At 40.9% G+C, this 19,960-nt stretch overlaps 1 protein-coding gene across 4 annotated transcripts; it reads right to left on the bottom strand.

The window, feature by feature from the left end:
• Positions 1 to 3,815: 3,815 nt before the first annotated feature.
• Positions 3,816 to 19,885, bottom strand: dspa (desmoplakin a). Of its 4 annotated transcripts, none has more exons than XM_004079367.5 (24): positions 19,445 to 19,885; positions 18,647 to 18,731; positions 18,414 to 18,532; positions 18,177 to 18,318; positions 16,978 to 17,103; positions 16,034 to 16,087; positions 15,470 to 15,637; positions 15,275 to 15,379; positions 14,837 to 14,932; positions 14,642 to 14,767; positions 14,313 to 14,465; positions 13,136 to 13,290; positions 12,916 to 13,042; positions 12,604 to 12,790; positions 12,003 to 12,247; positions 11,730 to 11,911; positions 11,462 to 11,600; positions 10,817 to 11,010; positions 10,561 to 10,723; positions 10,355 to 10,438; positions 10,151 to 10,258; positions 9,895 to 9,993; positions 7,944 to 9,758; positions 3,816 to 7,550 (listed from the first exon to the last, which is right to left on the bottom strand). In XM_004079367.5, the coding sequence occupies exons 1-24, from the start codon at positions 19,687 to 19,689 to the stop codon at positions 4,338 to 4,340; spliced, it is 8,130 nt and encodes a 2,709-aa protein (XP_004079415.1). In that variant the 5' UTR covers positions 19,690 to 19,885; the 3' UTR covers positions 3,816 to 4,337. The 4 variants fall into 4 exon arrangements, with proteins under 4 accessions (XP_004079415.1, XP_011485200.1, XP_011485199.1 ...); XM_011486898.4 differs by having other exon boundaries at positions 9,261 to 9,758; XM_011486897.4 differs by having other exon boundaries at positions 12,003 to 12,244.
• Positions 19,886 to 19,960: the final 75 nt, after the last annotated feature.

Raw genomic sequence — 19,960 nt, 5'->3', positions numbered from 1 at the left:
TCACACGCACACACTTCCTGCCACCCCCACGAGAGCAGAGCCCCCCAATAAAACAAAAACATAAAAAATAAATTGGAGGCTCTTTTGTTACAGATTGGCTGTAATTTCAAATAAAAGAAAAAAATGTAGAAAAAGAGACGAGTATCCCACTTATTTAGAGGTTTTAAACCAACATTTTTAAAACATTTGACATCTATTTCTTAATCGCCCTACAGATCATGCCAATACAATATTGATGACAATGACAATATTTCTGATAAACAAGTTTTGGCAATAACTGCAAAGTTTTACTTGAACTCTTTACCCAATTTATACTTTGTTAATACATATATATGTGCATACTTTTTTAATATATATAATTTATTACTTTATCATTCTGTAATAGTTTAAACATTGTGTTAAAAACGTTATTATAAGAGACAATATTTGGCATCTATTTATTATTCAGCCTAAAGTATTCTATTTTGGTAAAAGGATCAATATTTCTCATAAATAAAAATAAACAAGTTTTGGCAAAACCAAACCTGTTATTTTGTATCATGGTAAATTACTGCAACATTGTACTCTTCCCCCAATTTTATACTTTTAATTTTAGTTGATTTGGATTATTTTATCATTCTGTAATAGTTAAAACACAATGTAATAAAAAAAAAAGGTTAGCAAATGATTAGCATTACTGAGCTGAACCTTTCAGAGTAGAATCAAACTAGAATTTTACAAATCTGCTTCAGACTTTTAGCTTTTGAGCCCCATACTTTAGATTGAAAACATATCTTGCACACATAGAGATTGTCTTTACATGGACTAAAACCTTTTCATCCCTTGGGTACTGAAGTTGCTGAAGTACACTGGGGCAAAATGAATATTTAGTCAGCCACTAAATGTGAAAGTTCTCCCACTTGATTTTATGCTGTTTGTTTTAGATTGTTGTTTTGTTTTTATCCTGCGTTGTTAAGCACTTTGGTCAGCCTCTGCTGTTTTAAAAGCACTTTATAAATGAAGTTGACTTGACTTGACTTAAAAAGATGAGAGAGGCCTGTACTTTTCATCATAGGTATACCTCAACTATCAGAGACAAAATGAGAAAAGCAAAATCAAGAAAATCACATTGTTTGATTTTTAAAGAATGTATTTGTTAATTATGGTGGTAAATAAGTATTTGGTCAACTACAAACAAGCAAGATTTCTAGCTTTCACAGACCTGTATCTTCTTTTTACAGGTCTGACCTGCACCAGGCTGCAATACTGAATCTGCAATAGGTAAGCAGCTTGGTGTGAAGAAATCAACTGTGGGAGTAATTATTAGGAAATGGAAAACATGCAAGAACACTGATAATCTCCCTCTATTTGGAGCTCCCCACAAGAACGGTGAGCAAAAATCCCAGAACCACACGGGGGACCTAGTGAACGACCTGCAGAGAGCTGCGACCAAGGTAACAAAGGCTACCATCAGTAACACACTACGCCGCCAGGGACTCAAATCCTGCATTGCCAGACATGTCCGCCCACTAAAGCCAGTACATGTGCAGCCCCGTCTAAAGTTTGCTTAAGAGCATTTGGATGATCCAGAAGAGGATTGGGAGACTGTCCTGTGGTCAGATGAAACCGATATAGAACTTTTTACTAGGAACCCCACTCGTCATGTTTGAAGGAGAAAGAATGCTGGGTTGCATTCAAAGAACACCGTACCTACTGTAAAGCATGGGGGTGGAAACATTATGATTTGGGGCAGTTTTTCAGCAAAGGGACCAGGACGGCTGATCTGTGTAAAGGAAAGACTGAATGGGGTCATGTATCGTAAGATTTTGAGTCAAAACCTCTTTCCATCAGCAAAGGCAATGAAGGAAACGATGGAGTGGCCTATCCAGTCACCAAATCTCAACACCATAGAACATCTTTGGAGGGAGTTGAAAGTCTGTGTTGCCCAGCGACAGCCCCAAGACATCACTGCTCTAGAGGAGATCTGCATCGAGTAATGGGCCAAAATACCAGCAACAGTTAGTGAAAACCTTGTAAAGACTTACAGAAACTGTTTGAATGTTTTCATTGCCAACAAAGGGTATATAACAAAGCAGGCCCATGCACACATAGCGCCCTAGCCTACCCTTTTTGCCTCGTATCAAAAAGTGCCTTTTTTTATTAACATTGATAAATTTCTGTCAGAAATACAAGAAAAAATGTGGCTTCAAACCCCTCCAATATTCTACTGAACCCATTTTCTTATAATCCTGGGGTTCTGAGGTGCTGCCTTTGCGGCTCAGCTTGAACTCAGAGCTGCCAGATGGATCATATTTCAGAAAAACACTCCATATTAGTCAAAGAGTCACTTTTTACATTAGCCAGAGATCTGGAGAAGCTCAGGAAGCTCTGTACTAAGTACAAAATAAAACACAGGGAGAATTTTCAAAAATAAATTGACAGTATTTATGGCTACTTCATAGCTTCCTCACTACAGGTCTGACACAAAATGTATCTGTCAACTTAAAAGGTCAAGCAGCAACTTCCTAGAAGAGTTATGGTAAATGCTTAGATGAGACGAATTAAATACTTGAATGGATGAAGAATCTTGCCTTTCAGTCAGAGAAGGATCCTAGTGATCTTAAAATCCACAAAATGATCAAAATTCCTTATAAAGTTTAGCTTTTCAACAGTAAGCACACACATATTTATTTATAATTTGTGGCATGTGCTCCAGTCAAAATATTAAAATACTTGTTAGGTCACAGTGTGAAAACTGAAACGCGCTCAAACATGCATATGGAGGATTAGCATTTGATCGAAACATTTGAAAACTGAAGTGATTTACAGAAGTGTGTCCCAGTGGCATTTTTCCTGGGGGTGTCATAGAACTATGTGGGGTGCCTTTGGGTGTGTATGGATGACAGCTGATTAAATGATGCAGTTTATTCCAACCTGTTGCCTTGCTCTAATCAATGCCCCATTGAACCATAATAGATGTATAGATTTACTATTCACATTTTTTAAATAATAAAGTATTAGTATCCTTAATGTTTTCCCAACATATAATTAAGCTCTGTCAGCTCAAAAGTTTCTATATTTAAATAAAAAACAAAAACAAAGCAAACCAACATTACAGACCTCCTGCTTGATGGACATATAGCTTAAAATTCTGCAAAGTCCCACGATAAAAATTCCACTGGCTCGCAGTCTCCTGTAATTAAAATCAAGGAAATGCAGCCCCCAGCACTTTCTAAAAACTCTTAGTACGATTTCTTGATTGTGATTGGCTAAATCATGTTTTAAGCTGTTGTAAACCTGTGGCAACTCTGTCATGTCAACCTTTCTGACATTTTCTAGCTCATTTCTAAAATTAAAACATATATATACAGTATAGCTGTCTCTTTCCAAGTGACTGGCTGTTTTCATTTAGTTCAATATCAAGAAGCACAACCAGGCGAGACATGCTTATTACTATGTCAAGCTAACTGGGACAGAATGGTGATGTTTTTAAATATAAAATTCCCCAAACTTTTTGTATTTATTTTCTGTTCAACCGAAAGAAATTAAAAGTATGCCTATGCAGTAAAATTTTCAGTAAATAGTTAATTTGCATTTAAGATTATTTGAAGGGTTTAAAGAATCCAGGCCCTCACAAACATTCACCGTACCAAACCTGGCCCTCTTATAAAAAAGGTTTGGACAGCCCTGCAGTAGGGTGGTATTAGTTTATCAGAGCAGGATGGCTGCTTAGTTCAAACAGTGAACATGTTTGCCTTTGTAAAGAAGTGGCTTTTACCCAATTAAATGTCAACACTGTATGTTTTAATAGTCAAGAAAAGAGTCAAAAGAAACAATTTTGCCGTGATTCTTCTATTTTCTTTTATTTGTAATTAGTCAGAGCAAACCATTTAAAAAGGTGCAGCATTTCAATAATCAAAACACAACTTTGTCAAACACACAAACTGAAACAAGAGCATTTGCATTTAAACGAAAAGCCAAATAAAAAGTGAAGTTTATTTTAAAAAACTGCTTTCAACTAAGAATAAATGCAGTTGCTAAGGTGAATAAGTAACTTTGGAGTTTAAATGATTTACAACTAAAAGAGAAAATAAAAAAATGTTAAATGATTAAAAAGCTGCAACAAAACTACAATTTTTTGACTATGAAAGTTTGAGCAATGCACAGGATATTTCATCAAAAGCAGTAGTTTCATAACTATCAAAATAATTGGTTTAAACTGTAAAAAGCATATGAACAACCATGTCTTAGCAAACTTCTAGTGTAGCAATAAAAGCTCTGTGGAGACCAAACTATCAAAAACTGTAAAACTGCTATGCATTTGGTATTAGCAACTATGTTTTTCTATGATGTACAAATTAAGAGGGAACGTTGGCGCTGTAGGAGGTACTGCTGGAAGAAAAATTGTAGGAGTAAGAAGAGGAGTAATCCACACTGCCTCTTCGTGAGCCACTCCTAGAGCCTGGCCTGGACCCAGACCGAGAGCCTGGGTTAGATACATTGTAAGGGCTGCTGATTCCCTTGGAGGAAATGGAGGATGCCTGCAGCATCTTCATCCCATTGCTTTCTTCCACCATGCACTTGTCCATGGCATCCTTATACGATATCTTAAGCTTAGTTTTGGGACAGGTCAGGTTCTTCTGGTGGCTCCGGTAATCCTGCAGTTTCTGGGCCCCCATCCCATCCAGCCAACGTTTACGGATAGCCTCCTCAATGGTGATGCGTTGCCTGGTGCTAGGGTCAACCAGACCGCCTGTTAAATATTGATATTCTAAAAATCTTTGTCCAGCCTCGTAAGGCAACCAGGCCTCCTTTACAGCTTCTGCTGCAGACATTTTTCTTTTGGTCTTCACATCCTCAAAACCAAGGTAAGCTTTCTGTGCAGCTTTCAGCTTGGCAGCCATGCTTTCATCAATGATGCTTTGGTGGACGGCATCTTCGAGTGACAATCTGTCACCAGTGGCGGGATTGATGATGCCACCCGTGCAAGCCTGGGCCTCCAGCAATCTCTGTGCTGTGAGAGTGTCAACTATGCCTCTTCTGAGGGCCTCGGGTATGGTGATCTTTTCTAAGGTCTCTGTGTCAAAAATAGCTCCGACAGGACTGTGGTCATCAAACATCGGTGGGGGCGAGACAGTAATGGATATGCTGTTGAAGCGTTTACGGACAGTGGGAGATGATGGTCTGGCCTGGGTAGGACTGCTGCAGGTGACCACGTCATCAACACTGCTGGTTGCAATGATCATTCCAGGGTTATTGGTTCTACTGACAATTCCCTCACCAAACTGGGTGAGGCCGAGTTTCCCACTGCGATACTGATCCAAAAAACCTTTGTCAATGACACCTCGATCCAAGCAGTCTTGAATATCATACTGGGCTCCCGTTTTTCTGTCCACAATCACCAAGCGTGCAGAGCCATCCGACCCCTTGATGGTAATTTCTTCCCACTCGCTCTCCTGCTCTGACAAGTCCAGAAAGGTTTCATAGTCAATCAATTCCTTGTGATAGGCCTCTCTGACTGTCATCTCCAGCCCAGTGTCTGGGTCAACAATTACAACTCGCCTCTTGCGAAGAACATTGGTGCGCTCTTCGTTAGGAGATTTAGGCCTATTTTTGTCTTTGATTGGCAGGAGAATTAGACCTGTTTGGGGATCTGTGGTACATCTGGCCTTCAGTTGAAGATAGGTTAAGTTCTCCTTGGTATTGGGATCAAAGAACCCTTTTGTGTCATCTCCCTCATAGCTTAAGATCTCATTCATTTTTTCATCAAAGTAGCCCCTTTTGTAGGCAACAGAGACATCAATACGGTGGCTCTCTACAGGGTCAATAATTCCACCGCTAGCAATCTGTGCTTCTAGAAGCCGAATTCCATGACCTTCCTCAATAAGGCCTTTCTCAATGGCTTGGAAGAGGGAGACTGTTTTTCCTGTAGCAGGGTCTTTGTATCCAGTCACTGCCTTCTCTGCAGACAAAAGCTTATTTTTAAACTCCTTCCCTATGATACCTCTTTTTGCAGCTTCCTCCACTGTCAAAAAGACATTGTTAACAGGATCAACAATGAATCCTGATGCAGCTTGGGCTTCAAGGAGCTCCAGCGTGGTTCCTCTCATGAGCAGACCTTCCTTCATTGCCATGTAGAAAGTCATTATTCTGTTATCAGCTTCATCGTAGATCCCAGCAATGCATGTGGAGCCATGGAGATAAGACTTGAGCTTCTCTTCGATGTCTTTGCTAGAAAGTTGCCCCTGGTTTAGCTTTTTCATGTCAGTTTCATCAAGCAGCTCAGCTTTAATAAGCTCTGACACGGGCACCTCCCCTCTGATGCCTTTTACCGTCATGCACTTTTCTTTACCACGCAGCAGGAGAAGGCCGGACACGGGTTCACAAGTACACTTCTTTCTCAGGTCACCATAAGATACTTTCTCGTCTGTAGCTGGATCCAGATAGCTGGTGGGTTTTTTATTCAAACACCTGTAGAGATCTTCATCTATAAGATTGCGATCCAAGGCCAGATCTTTTGGGAGAAACACACTCAAGACAGGGTCCAATATGCCACCAACACACTCCTGAGCCTGGAGCAAACGAACAGCTGTGGTCTTGTCAACGTGGCCTTGTTTGTAGGCCTGCCCCACAGACAGTATTTTGCCAGTATATGGATCTTTAAAGCCTGTACTAGCTGCCTCAGCGGTGACCAAGGTGTCTCTGTCTTCTGTGTCTACAAGTCCTCTAGAACAGGCAGTATCCACTGTCATTGTCATGTTAAATGCAGGATCCACAATGTAACCTGTTGCTGCTTGAGCTTCAAGAAGCTTTAGAGCGCTTTCAGGGCTAAGGAGATTCTTGTGTTTGGCTTCAGTGAAAGACACTTTTCCTTCTGAACCTGTTGTCATTCCAGCAATGACTCCAGAGCCCTTCAGACTAAGCTGGATCCCTGCAGCCACTTCGTCCACTGTCTTTCTTCCTTTCAGGAGCTCTTCAAGGGTAGCTTTGCTGATTATACTACAGTCACAAAGCTGGTGAGCAGTGACTTTGCGGCGCACACCATCAAAAACAAGCTTTGATGGATCGATTGTAGTGACTTTCTCATCGGTCTGGGTCTGCCTACACAGAGTGCTGGGTCTCTGCTGTAATCTCTGGATCTCTCTTTGAAGAGAATCTATCTTTTTGGCCAGCTCTGATGCCTCCTTTTCAGAGATCGTGAGTTTGCTCCTGTACTTCTCCTCAAGACACTTGAGCTCGTGTCTGAGCCTCTCAATTTCGGTTTTTAAGGAAAGCCTCTCTCGATCAACCTTCTCCCTGTCTGACTCACTCTGCCTAATCTGGGTGGTTTTTTGTTCATACTGAAACTTTATAGTATTGAACTCAGAAAGCATGCTATTTTTCTCATCTTCCAGACGCTTTTTGTTGCGAATCTCCATCTCTAAAGAGCGCCTAATGGTGGCCAGCTCATCTTCTAGTTGCTTGTTGCGGTTCTTGTCCTGCTCCATCAGTTTAAGTTTGGCCAATAGGCTATCCTTCTCCAGCAGCAGCTCATTATATTGGCTTTGGGACATGTGCACCATCATGGATGTCTGTGGAGAAAAAAGATAATACAATGTTATATTATAATAAATATCAACATGTGAAATCTTAGATTAATTACATGTCCAGCATTTGTCAGAACAATTCTCATACATTTCCTAATGTGTTAGTGTACAGTGTTTTTCAGTGTGACTGCTGCTATGAATAAAGTTCAGTGAAACGCTGTGCAAAGTTAACTACATGCATATCTAAAGGAAAAGCAAGTAGAAAAGTAAATACCATGCTGCATCAGATTTAAAATGAGTGTATGCAGCTTTCCAAAATATTGCAGTGATACTTTAAAATCAAAATTAGCAATGTAGCACATTTAGTCAACCATGCAAGCAGAATTTTGATTAGGGGTACTATGAAATGAAGTGACCCTTCAGTACGCTCAAAAATACCTCGATTGACTGCTTTTGGAATTTTTCTATTTCCGTTTTAAGCTTTTCTCTCTCCTTGGTCAGATCACTGATGAGAACCTGGAGCTCGGTTGTCCTCTTGGTGCTACTTTGGAGCTGGACATGCAGGGCAGAGATCTGAGATGTCGTCTCTCTGTCAATAGCATTTTTGCTACCCTTCAGATCGTCTCTTTCTTGTCTTACCGCCCTTAACTCCTCCTCCAGCTTGAGTCTCTCCTTTGTTAGGTTCTGCGTTAGAGTCTTTAGCTTTTCAATCTCGGTGGTGTTTTCGTTAAGTTGGCGACTCTTCTCCTCAATGGTCTTATACAGGCTCTCATTGCGTTGATTGAGCTCATGATTTCGGACCACTTCCTGCTGGAGCTTCTGTTTTAGTTTCTTAAACTCCTCGGTCATGGTTGCTAGTTCCTCTTTGGTGGCTTTGTGGTCTCTGAGGCTCTTGTCCAGTGCCTCCTGGAGAGCCCTGAGATCCTGCTCATATTTTCTCCCAGAGGTCGTTGCTTCTATCTGAATCGATTTCAGTGAAGTAATTGTGGTTGTGTGCTCTCTGCAGGTGTGTGTCATCCTCTCCAGTTCAGCCTCAATTCGCTTTCTGCGAGTAAACTCCTCTTGAGTAGCTTTCTTTTGTCTTTCCAACTCAGCTTCCAGACCATCCAAAGAGCACTGAAGCTCTCGAATGCGGCTTTGCAGCCTGGCAGAACTCTGCTCAGCCTTGCTTTTCTCACTTGTCTGCTTTTCCAGCTCCACTTTGGTGATTCGAATTTCCTGCTCTGTCACTTTGAGCTTGTTTACGGCCTCAAGGTAAGAGGAGCTCTTTACCTTCAGCTCTGATTCAACTTGTTTAAGATGATTGATTTCTAATTCCAGAGCTCTTGTCTTCTTCTTTTCTTCATCCAAGTGAAAAGTTAGCGTGTTGATTTGTCTGGACATCTCCTGGTTGTTTTTGTTGGCTTCTTTCAATCTGATCTCCTCTTCTTCTCTCTGTTGCATGACTGTTCTCAGCTGCAAGTCCAGCTCACTGCGAAGTCTTTTTTCCTGAGTCACTGAGGCCCTCTGCTGGTTGATCTCCTGCATTGCCTTGCTTCTCTGGTCCTCTGAATGAGCGACAGATTCCTTCAGTCTCCTCAGCTCCTCCTCCAGATCTCTCTTCTCTGAAGACAGCCTGTTAATTTGTAGCCTCAACTCTTCAGCGTTTTCCTCTTTTTGTTGTGTGGTTTTCAGAATAGTGGTCTTGGTAACGTGGATCTCTGTCTCGTGCCTCTGCTTAAGTTGGTTAATCTCCTGGGTGCACTGTGTTCTTACCTTTGAGATTTCTGATTCTGCATTTCTTCGACGTGCTGCCTCATCGTCTAGCTGTATCTTCAACCTCTCCAATTCACGTTCCTTGTCCTTCACTGACTTCTCCAAATCAATCTTAAGCCAATTGAGTTCTTCCAGCTCCTTCTGTCTGCGGCGAACAGCTGCCTCATACTCTTCTTGCTGGCTGGTGTAACGCTCTTCAGCCAGTCTTCTCTTCCTCTTTTCCTCATCCAGCTGATATTGAATGCGGGTCAGCTGCTCATTCAGATCCTGAATCTGACACTGTGTGCTGCCCAGGCTCTCCTTGGCAGCATTAACTTGCATTGCTGTTGTTCTCTTCACTTCCTCAATAGAACAAAGTTCATCTTTTGATTGACTGAGCTCCAGCTTATAGCGAGCTAAAGTGTCTTCCAGTGACTTGTTCCTCTCATTGCGGTCCTGGAGGTCTTCCTTTAAACGTCTCAGTTCCTCCTCCAACAACTCAATCCTTGTGTTACTTAACTGAGAAGAACATCAAGAACAGAAGCCTCATTAATCCATTTTCTTACATCATTTCAAAATAAAATAGCTTTTGGCATCTTTAGGATAAAAACATTGTTATTCATGTACAATAACATTAAAAAAATAAAATAAAAACCTTCATCTCTTCCATGTTCTTCAGCAACTCTCCAAGGTATTTGTAGTAATCAGTAGAGCGGGTAAGGAGTTCGATGTAATGAGTCTGGTGGTCTGCAGCCTGATAGGAATTAAGATGAATAAATGAAAATGACTCGATCCTGCATTTTAAAGCTGTTACTAATTGAAATGACACTTGCAAATGAGGGGTTAACTTAAAATATATGTGAAAAGGATTATAATTTATTGGAAAACAGCTGTATTAGAATAAATTGTACCTCTTGTCTGACTACAGAAGCAGGAGACTGCAGCATGGTTCTCTTGATGGGAACATTAAGCAGAGTTTCCAGTCCCGAACCGTAGGAGGCAAGCTGCAGTTCATAGTCCTGTAAACAAAAACAAATGTTCGGAAATGTGTGTTACTGCAAATTGCTGACAAGACACATAGGCGCTTTTTTTTTGCCACTTAACCGTCGACTAACCTTTATAGAGGAAGCACAGGTGTCTGCGCTTTTCTGCACATCCTCCACTTTTTCCCTCTTGCCTTTAATTTCATTGTGAAGTGCCTATTCATAAAACATATATAAAGTTGATACACTGACAAATAAAATTTCAATTTCCAATGTCATTTTTTCCTTCATTAGACAATTCATTGTCAAATAATTCAATATTAGCTGGGCATGCTTACCTTTTGCTGGTTGAGGTGATTCATAAGTGTTTGGATGTCATTGAGCTTCACCAGCTGCAGTGCATCCTGGCGTTTCCTGGCATTCTCTAGCCACTGCTCCAGGGTTGAGCTGCTCTGCTGGTATTGTATTAACTGTTTCTCCTGTTTGTCCAAGTCCCAAATCCTAAAGGAAGAAGTGGAAGGTTCAAAAGGCTGTTTTCATCGTGTTTTACAGCAATGACAAACGCAAATGTTTACAGCAAACATCTAACCATACCTGCTCTCGATCTGCTTTAGGATTCTGCGCCAGCGATCACCCATCTGGTTCACCTGATCCGAGTACTTGGACAGGTCAACATCACACCTGTGGAAGGACTCTGTAATCTGGCTGTTGCAGTGAATCGCTTTAGCCAGGTCTGAGTCCATGGCAGTCAGCAGGCCCCGTTTTTGCTCCAGGTCATTCCTCATGTGCTTTAATGAAATGAAACAGAGAAACCCCTTTTGTTCATATGTATTCATCATATACAAGTTCTACAGTTTACAACCTTAGCTTAAATAATGAAAATATATGACTTTATAAAGTTTAAAATGTTTTTTTTTCCTTTGATAAATGTAACCAATAACTAAGCCGTCCATTCATTTGCTGTTTTAAGTAATGAGAAAACATTTTCTTTTTTCCTTAAGTTATTAAGTTGATATTGTTTTTAAAAGTATACAACAATAATGAAAAATAAGAAACTAGTTTTATAATCTAAACCAATGGCAAAAGACCGTTGGTCCGTCTTGCAAATGGATCACAATCAAAATGGTATTCTTTCATCCAACGAAAAACTTTGTAAATTTTGCCTTTTTTATGATTTATGTTTTATTTAAAAAAAAGACAGCAAGCAATAGAGAGGGAAACACTGGAGGCAGGTCAGACCTTTAGTGTACAACGCTGATTTTCCAGTTCTCGAAGGTCAAGGGAGCTGGTCTCCTTCTCAGTCAGCCGAGCCTCATGGGCCTTGATGGTATCTTCAGCCTGGAGAAGGCTTTGCAGTAAGGCCTTCATGGCAGACAGTCTGTTTCAGACACATAAAAATGGCTGTCAACAAACATCAGTGGATTTCTGTTCCAAAAATGTGGTCTTCTTCTAGTGGCCTTTGTGTAAACAGAGTAAATAAAAAACCAGTACACAGTGGATAACAAACCTCTGAATATAGACTGTGTAGAGACCCTGTAGGATTCCGATTTTTTGGTTGATGATTCCCAGTTGAGAACGCAGAAACTTGGCCTGGTCAGAGTCTGCAGGTAACCCCTTGAGCTGATTTGAGATACTCTCCCTCACACGCAGGTACTCATCATGAATAGACTCCAGATCTTTGTGCACATTCTAAAAAAAAAAGGTTTTTGTAAAGAAACTTGCATTAAACCACTGGCAAACTTTCTAACACCCACTAAGATGTCCCATGAAGGCTTAATACCTGCAGTTTCTGAATGTGCACAGAACACTGATGCAGACTGTTGTCCCCCATGGGGAGGTGGAGATGGTCGGTGAGGCCGGATTCCGTCACTTCAAGCCTTTGGCGAAGCTCCTGCAGGCTGGTGAGCAGTGCAAGATTGATGGTGGCTGCAGGAGGCTGTGGCTTGGCTTTGGGGATAGTTTCTTGAGTTTCTTGAGTCACCTTGGAAGACTCGTTGGTTGTTACAATCTTCACTTCTTTTTCTTCTTTTTTAAAAGAAAGGATATTTAAGTTTAGCTATTTAGAAGTTTGCACATTGCACATACTTGAAAAGAAATAATGAAATTCAAATATATTGAATCTGTTTATTGATGTGCAACATTTTTGCAACTTTGGTTCCACAGCTTTTAAATAAAAAAAATTCTAATAGTACTTTAATTCCACATATTTTTGTTACCATCTTTGGTGACTTCTGCAAAAGAAATGCAGTGTAGTCACACGTAAAATTAGTTAAAAAAGTATTTTCTCTTTCAAACCAATTTCAATTTCAAACCAAACTTAAAACGGCAAAGCCCTATTTTGTGTTTTGCGCAGAAAATTAAGGCAAATGAAATGCACTCACGGTAATTAGGGAGCTGAACGACCAGTGTGTCATAGTGTTCCTGAGCTCGGTCAAAGTGACCCTGGAGATTTTTCTTGTCTTCTTCCTTAAACATTTCAGAACCTTGGCTGGTACGCAAAAACTCCTGATATGTCGTTTCCAGCCTTTTGATGACACCGCGATATTCCTCGGGGCGCATCTTTGACAACTATAGGACAGCAAAAAGAAAATGATGTGTGAAGTGAGTAAAACATGAGTCATGGTGTTTTGTGTTAGACTCAAACAGGAGAGTGGCTGATTTTCAGAAAACCTGTGTATTTTCTGTCGCCTTACCATAGTGAGGGTGAGAGAGTTGATGTAACTGATGTCTTTAATGCAATATTGCCAAGAGATGAGGCTCTTAATGTTGATGTTGAGCTGATTCCAAATGTTCATTATGGCTTCGTAGAACTTCTCGTTTCTAAAAACAGGATGCGATCAGTCACTCCACAAAAGGTCCTGAGCGGAAATCTTTCCAGCCACGTTTGACCTGCTCCACTGAATTTTCTCTTACTTGGTGGCGAGGTTAATGCTGAGCGGGTTTGGTGGCGGAATGAGCAGGCAGACAGAGGGGATCGTCATGTCCAGACCTCCGGGTCCCGTCACAAGCCACTTGCTGCGCTGCGAGTTGTCCTTCAGGATGCCTTCATTCCCTTTCAGAATACCTTTCTGTAAGATGCAGCAGAAAAAAAACCACATTTCTACCTTTCACAATCATTTGATTTTTACATCACAACTGTGGATGCATTTTTTTTACTAAAGACTTGTTTTTATTTAAATGAGGAGTTCACTAGCCAATAATTCTGAGGTTTTCTCTTTCAGTGGTTGAAATAATATGAAGCAAAAAAACGGGTTTTATGCAGTATCAGTCCTGTATTTTACAGTTATATTAGTTTCAGTACTTGAGCTGGTACTTTAGTATACTGTCAATTTAATAAAAATGTCAGTGACATTTTAAAAGTGATATCCTGTAAAAAGAAGCATGGATCTGAAAAAAAAAACATTTATGCAAGTTTGGTTTGAATTCAATTGAATCCACTTTATTTATAAAAATAATTTCACAACCAAATGTCCTTAAGGTGCTGAACCAGAGGTGGGTAATTTTTTTTTACTGGTGGTGGGGCACAAAGGGTTCTAAAATTTGGCAATTACAGATGAGTGGAGTGTAAGTAATGCAACTCATAAGAGACAGAAATAACATGGAATCTGGATGAAAAGCTACAATAATTATGATTGAAAATTCATCTTTGCATTTTTAAAACAGAACCCTTTGGAAGTTTTAATTCAAAACTGTGGCTTTTGTTCTCATTTTACTCCCAATTGCACCAATAGGCTGTTGTCCCTCAGGGAAAAATGAAATCTTGGAGAAATGCTGCATTGATGTAGTGTTAAAATTATGGAAAAATACAACAACAACAAATCTACAACACTACACTAAATAAATGCAGAATACTTTGCTGCACCTAAACAAAGGTCAGTGCACCATCTACGGGGAGACCCCAAAATTATCATCAAAATGAGGGATTATCAATATCATTTATTCCAGTTTGGGGGGTCATATTAAATAGTTTAACAGGTCACATGCGGCCCCCGGGCCGTTGTTTGCCCACCCCTGTGCTAAACCAAAAACACATGCAGACGTTTTTCTTCTTAACTTGGACATCTGTGGCACAGATGGAGAAATGTCTCACCTGATCCTGTTTAAAGTCACATAAGGCCTGGACCATGATGGAGCTGCTGCTCTTCTCTTCAGGGTTTCTTGGTTTCAGCCTGACTATGGACTTGGACTTGCTGAGCAGACTCTGGACCTGCCTCTTGTTCTCCATGATTCGTTCTTTGTCTTTCTGTGACAGAAATTGCAGAAAACCATTTTAAACACAGGATTTTTGCTGACACCGTCTAAAGAAGCTTGCTGGGAATGATGTCATATTATGCATCAGAAAGCAATTTATTTTGTTTAGCTGCTTCAAAGCAGCAGAGATAAACATGAAGGTTTTTCTGAAGGAACATTTTAAGATACCTCCAAGGTTTTCAGGAGTTCGGTGAGGCGTTCCAGTGGAGTGCTCTTGTCACAGATATAATTGCTGCGAATCATCTCGTGCTCCTTTTGCAGCCTTGCATTAGTCTCATTGGCCTCCTTGAAAAACTAAAAGAAGAGAAAACATGAATACATTTTTTTTAATCAGTAAACAATACTAAGGGGCTCGGCTCTTACCTGGCTGTAGGAAGAGTTCTCTTTCAAATGAACTTCGATGCATTTTGTGATCTGCAGAAGCCAGCTCCACTGGGTCTGGAGGGTCTCCATGTAAGCCTGTTGGTTTCCATAAGCTCAGCACCAAACTCAAGAATATCTTTAAATTCAACTCTTCCACTTTCGGCTTCTCCCATCAGGGGTCGCCACAGCGAACAAGTCGCATGGTAAATTTGGCAATGTTTTACGCCGGATGCCCTTCCTGACGCAACCTTCTCTAACCGGGCTTGGAACCGGCAGAGGTAGAGAAGGGAACAGGGAGCAGCCTGGAGTCGAACCCGGGTTTCACGGACGGAAGGCGCCGCAAACCAGCACGAGCTAAACTGGCTCCTGCACGAGCTAAACTGGCTCCTGTATCTATATCTATATCTATATCTTTAAATTCAACGAAAAGCAAAATACCTCAATCTTATCCGAAGCAGGGTGGCCCTTGTTCAAAAGTGCATCTGCTTTCACTTTCAGCTTGTTCAGCTCTTTCTCTTTCTCCTCCAAATCCCTCATCAGCCTCTGCAAGATCAACACAATCGAGACAACTTTAAAGATTAATACACAATGACAGCACTTTTGATGTTAGAAAAGTGACGTGAGGATACATACCGAGTAGCTCTCCTGCTTCTTGGGGATGTACTGGTCGATGTTCTTGTCCCCCCAGTCAAACATAAGCTCCTCCTCTTCCTTCTCGTTTACCCACATGATGGCTTTGAAGATCTCCTCGATGATGTTTTGAAGATCCCGCAGTTGAGTCAACCGATTGAGAGACATTTTCTGAGGCAAACACAAGGGGGATGTATGAACATCATAGAGAGGAGTTCAGGAGGAAAAACCACACAGAGGCTAAATAAAAAGAAATGATTTTCAATCTTTACATCAAATCACTCAACAGTTGATCGTCACGTGGTCACCTTTTCTGTTGATGTCTATTATTTATTTACTATGATGCTATAATGACATTCTGATGATTCTTTTAACAGAATATATCAATATCTTGTGTGGATTTGTTGTTGTTTTGTATTTTTGTTGTCATAATTGAACACGTTTATTGATCCGTCAAATAGAGACTCTACGGACGGACTATAGTTATTAGCGAGTGTATAAAATGATCTATAGTTGTTTGTTTATGTTTGAAATAACTCAACTAAACTTAACATTGTTGTTTTCTACCTTGAGGCTGTCAAATTCTTGTTCCAGTATAAGGGAGAGGTTCTTGTCACTCATCTGAAAAAGAGGATTTTTGACAAACATTAGTTTAGAACTGTCTGGAATAAACAATAAACAAACATTAGAGTACCACTAATGCTACATTCACACCAGGCTGGGAAATATGCATTCAAGAGCACCTCTGCCAATGAAAAGTCTATGTAAACGTGGATAGATGTGCCTTTCCGTCTCATGCTTTCAAAATCTTGTGGTTACGTGTCACTACGCAAGTTTTTAAGTTTGTGTTTGGATTCTGCGTACAAAACGTGCAGCCATTGCACAAACGTTGAAAGTTAAACCGGTTGAACTTTGAATAGTCAGGGACTCGGATTTGGTAGTGACGTGTGCGTCTTTTTTTAAAACACAAATGTTCCAACTGTTTGAAAATTGATCAAAAAAGAGAAAATAATAATTGCGGAATTATCTGACACCAAGTCTTTCATATTTCAGAATAGAGCAGTGAAAGAAAAAGCCTGGAGCAAGATTTGCCAGATTCTTCCAGCATCAATGCCAGCTTTGACATTTCGCACCAGGCCTCTTCCAACTGTGAGTACATGCACTTGTTTCGGGTAGCGACTGTCCAATGTGAACTAAATGTGGCCAAAACAAAAAACCTGAAAAATCTTTTATCATAAAACAAGAAAAAATTGTTTCAAATATGATGGGAAAATTAAGTATTGTGACCTTTATGTCATAAAAAGGCAAGATGTTTTTGCAGATTCACTTAAAACGTGGAGTTATCCTTGTTCTCACCATTTAATGGAAAAAATCAAAATCTAAATTCTGCAGATAGGTTTTGTATTTTAGCCATTATGTCAAAAGCGCATTTAGAAAAACCTGCGTTCAGCAAGTTCGTGAACGCACTTCACGTGCCTGGTGTGCACAAAGAATAAATCTAAGTAACTCACAACTTCCTCCATGGCCCGGTTGACTTCTTGACTTCTCTGAATGGAGGTGTGAAACTTGTTGTGGGATATAATCTGGTTCTCGATGGCCTGGGAATCTTCTCCCCATGGAGCGGTTTCGATCATGCGCTGAAAGATTCAGAGAAATTATTTACATCACACTCATGATGAATGTGACCACACATTATGGACTACAATTTGCAAACAGTCAGAATTAGGCAATGCCGGTAAAATGTATTTCTGTAACAAAATTACTGTTTAGGCACTATAATGAAAGAAGAAGATGGATCTAGTTTTAAGCCGGAAAAAAATATTGCTAAACCTCCCAAGATTCAGGTCTTTTCTAATTTTGTGCTTTTTCATTTTGCCCCCTAGGTGTCAGCATGACATCATTGGGTTATTGTTAGCAAAGAACTATTTCAACTATGTTCCTCCTTGGTTGCAGCTCTCACTTTTGATAGGAGCTCTGCCAGTTACAACCCAAGCCCTGCCCTGCATTTGTACTCTTGTCTGTCTTTTCCCTCAGGCGTTTTGTTTCCAACCCCTCCCTTCTTTTCTTTTGTTTCTTAATCAGACTGTTCAATTTTGCGGTTGAATCGGGAAAACTGTGCCCTCAAATGTCTGCAAGTACAAATGTCATGTTTGTACATTAGCTAAAAAAGGAATGATGCAACATTTTGATGCAAGACAGACGTCTTACATAAAGTAGTGATACAGAAGGGTGGGGCTGAAAGTGGTAATGGAATGACAGGGAGTGTTTTTTGCAGGGTGGGAGCTTGGAGGAGTATCAGAGTGGGAGTGCCTTTTCCCATAAACATGCTAGAGGTCGACTGAACTGCCTGGTCGCACAACAACCCTCACAGTGAAGAGTGAAACTTATCGCTTTTTTTCCCCCCACTATCACAGCTAGCCGCCCGCCCTTCCCGTTTTTACTCTCCTCCCCCTGAGCTCTTTCCTAAATGACACCCCTGTCTTCCTTCTTCTTTGTTGCAGCCCTCCATCACCTATCTTGGCCTCTTTCACTGACTGATCAGGTTTTGGCTGCACGCCCAGACAGTTTCGGTTACAATAGGTTAGAGTGTAAGCGTAAACCCTCCTGCATAAGGAAACCTGCAGGCCTGTGCATCGGGCATTCATGCTAAAACTTTAAAAAGGCATTTGCAAGTGAATGAATGAACAACCTGAAATATGGTGACCCTCACCTTCTGCTGAGCAATCCAGGCCATGGCGTCCTGAAACAAGCGCGCTCCATCACTCCCCACACTGCCTCTGTTCCCTTTCATGGTGCCACTGCTGTACATTCTCTGCTGTAAAGAACTGTGGACGTCCTGGAAGTATTCCACTCTGCAGAGAAAACAATTCAGCAAAACAAGCAGATATGAGAAAACGCGATGGAGCCGATTCCAGTCATAAAAGAACAAACGCTTTGTTTGTCGTACTGTCTGAAATAATCGTGCTGAATGCCCATTAGTTGCAGGTCTCTGGCGCAGCTATGAAGTTGCCTCATGCCTTCTGCAGCCATCTCCAAACATTTATTGGCCTCCATGGACGAGCCCCCCTATTAAAGACAAAAGAGCAGAAGCTGATGGTTTTTCTGAAAAATAATTCCCTTTGCGTATCAACCAAAAAATGTAGCCTGGTTTAGTTGTGTGCCACACATGTCTGCACTTACACTCCCAGATAACATCTTTGCTCTCTCCAAATAGTCCATGCATTGGTTCATCAGGTAATCAGATTTCTGTAGAAGCATTTGTGAACTAAATAGATGGGGGATAAAACAGGAGAAAGGTATTTTTTGGCTTTGTGAAGTAAAAAAAATTACAGTGTTAATAGCTTATGAAATGTAATAAACCCTTGTTGAAACTATCAAAAGTATAAAAGGATTGATTTAAAGCTAAAGGCGCAGATCGACATCGCTAACTTTTTTTTTCATCAAGTTGATTAAAAAGAAAGACCAGGCTGAACACAGTCAGACATTTTGGGCTGCCGTCCATTGTTTTACTTGAACTTTCTTCTGCTTGAACTTAAGCAAACTTCTAAGTGAAAGAGTAAGTACAGCCAAAAAGTGAAGGTAGAACATGTGACAGCATTTCTCTTTGTTTTACCTGCTTTTCTGAACACTTATGTTGCAAAGATTGCGCGGATTTACCTCTAAAAATTGCTTTAATCATTTCTTAGGACATAGGACACAGTTGTTTCAGTGGCGCTATCATTATCATGAAGCCACCAAGTGCGTTTCCATTGGACTTTGACGCATTCAAAGGTGAACTGCCTTCAGTTCCGTGCACTTTTTGTCTTGTTAAACTACTAACCCCAACAAACTCTCATTGCGCCGTTTTTCTTTAGTTTTACGCAGAAAAATTCGCTCGTAAAGCTTAAATGTGACCGCTTTTGGAGGGACTATTATTATAACTTGAGTCGTCTGCAACTCGGCGGAAAGTTTTTGAAAGAGACAGGTGACTGTTCGTACCTGGGTCCAGCGCTTCCCATCGCCATCGCCATCGGTACCTTCATGGTCCCGCCGCCGCCGCCGCCGCCCGCAACGGTGTGCCTAGAGAAGGACTTGTGTGCATAACCGCCTTCCACTGCGTAATCTCCCTGGTAGCCGTTTCCACCGAATCGGCCCATGTCGTTTCGAGAAAACGCCAAATCCTGCCGGGAGTTACTTCTCCGGCCCATGGTGGTCAGGTTGGGATTGGAACCGGTCAGACTCATAATTTCTCCGTGGGTTTTGTTGCAGCTGTGTTGCTGTACGGGAAAAGGACACGGCGCGTCTCCGCCCCGTCTCCTGTTGCGCAGAAAGCAGTCTGATCAGAATCCACGGAAGCTGCTCGCTTTAGGACAGAAACCACACCTTTGTCTTTGCGAAACACTCCTGCCTCTGGGCAGGGTCGTGTTATGATTTTCATTCAGCAGAACTCGCCTTATGTGGCAATAATTATTCGAAGAGGTGACGACAAAATATGAAGAAAAAAATGCGTCGAGT

Source organism: Oryzias latipes, chromosome 17, assembly GCF_053564925.1.
Source record: "Oryzias latipes strain Hd-rR chromosome 17, Olatipes_Hd-rR_3.1".
Lineage (NCBI taxonomy): Eukaryota > Metazoa > Chordata > Actinopteri > Beloniformes > Adrianichthyidae > Oryzias > Oryzias latipes.
This window is presented reverse-complemented; position numbering and strand designations above follow the sequence as displayed.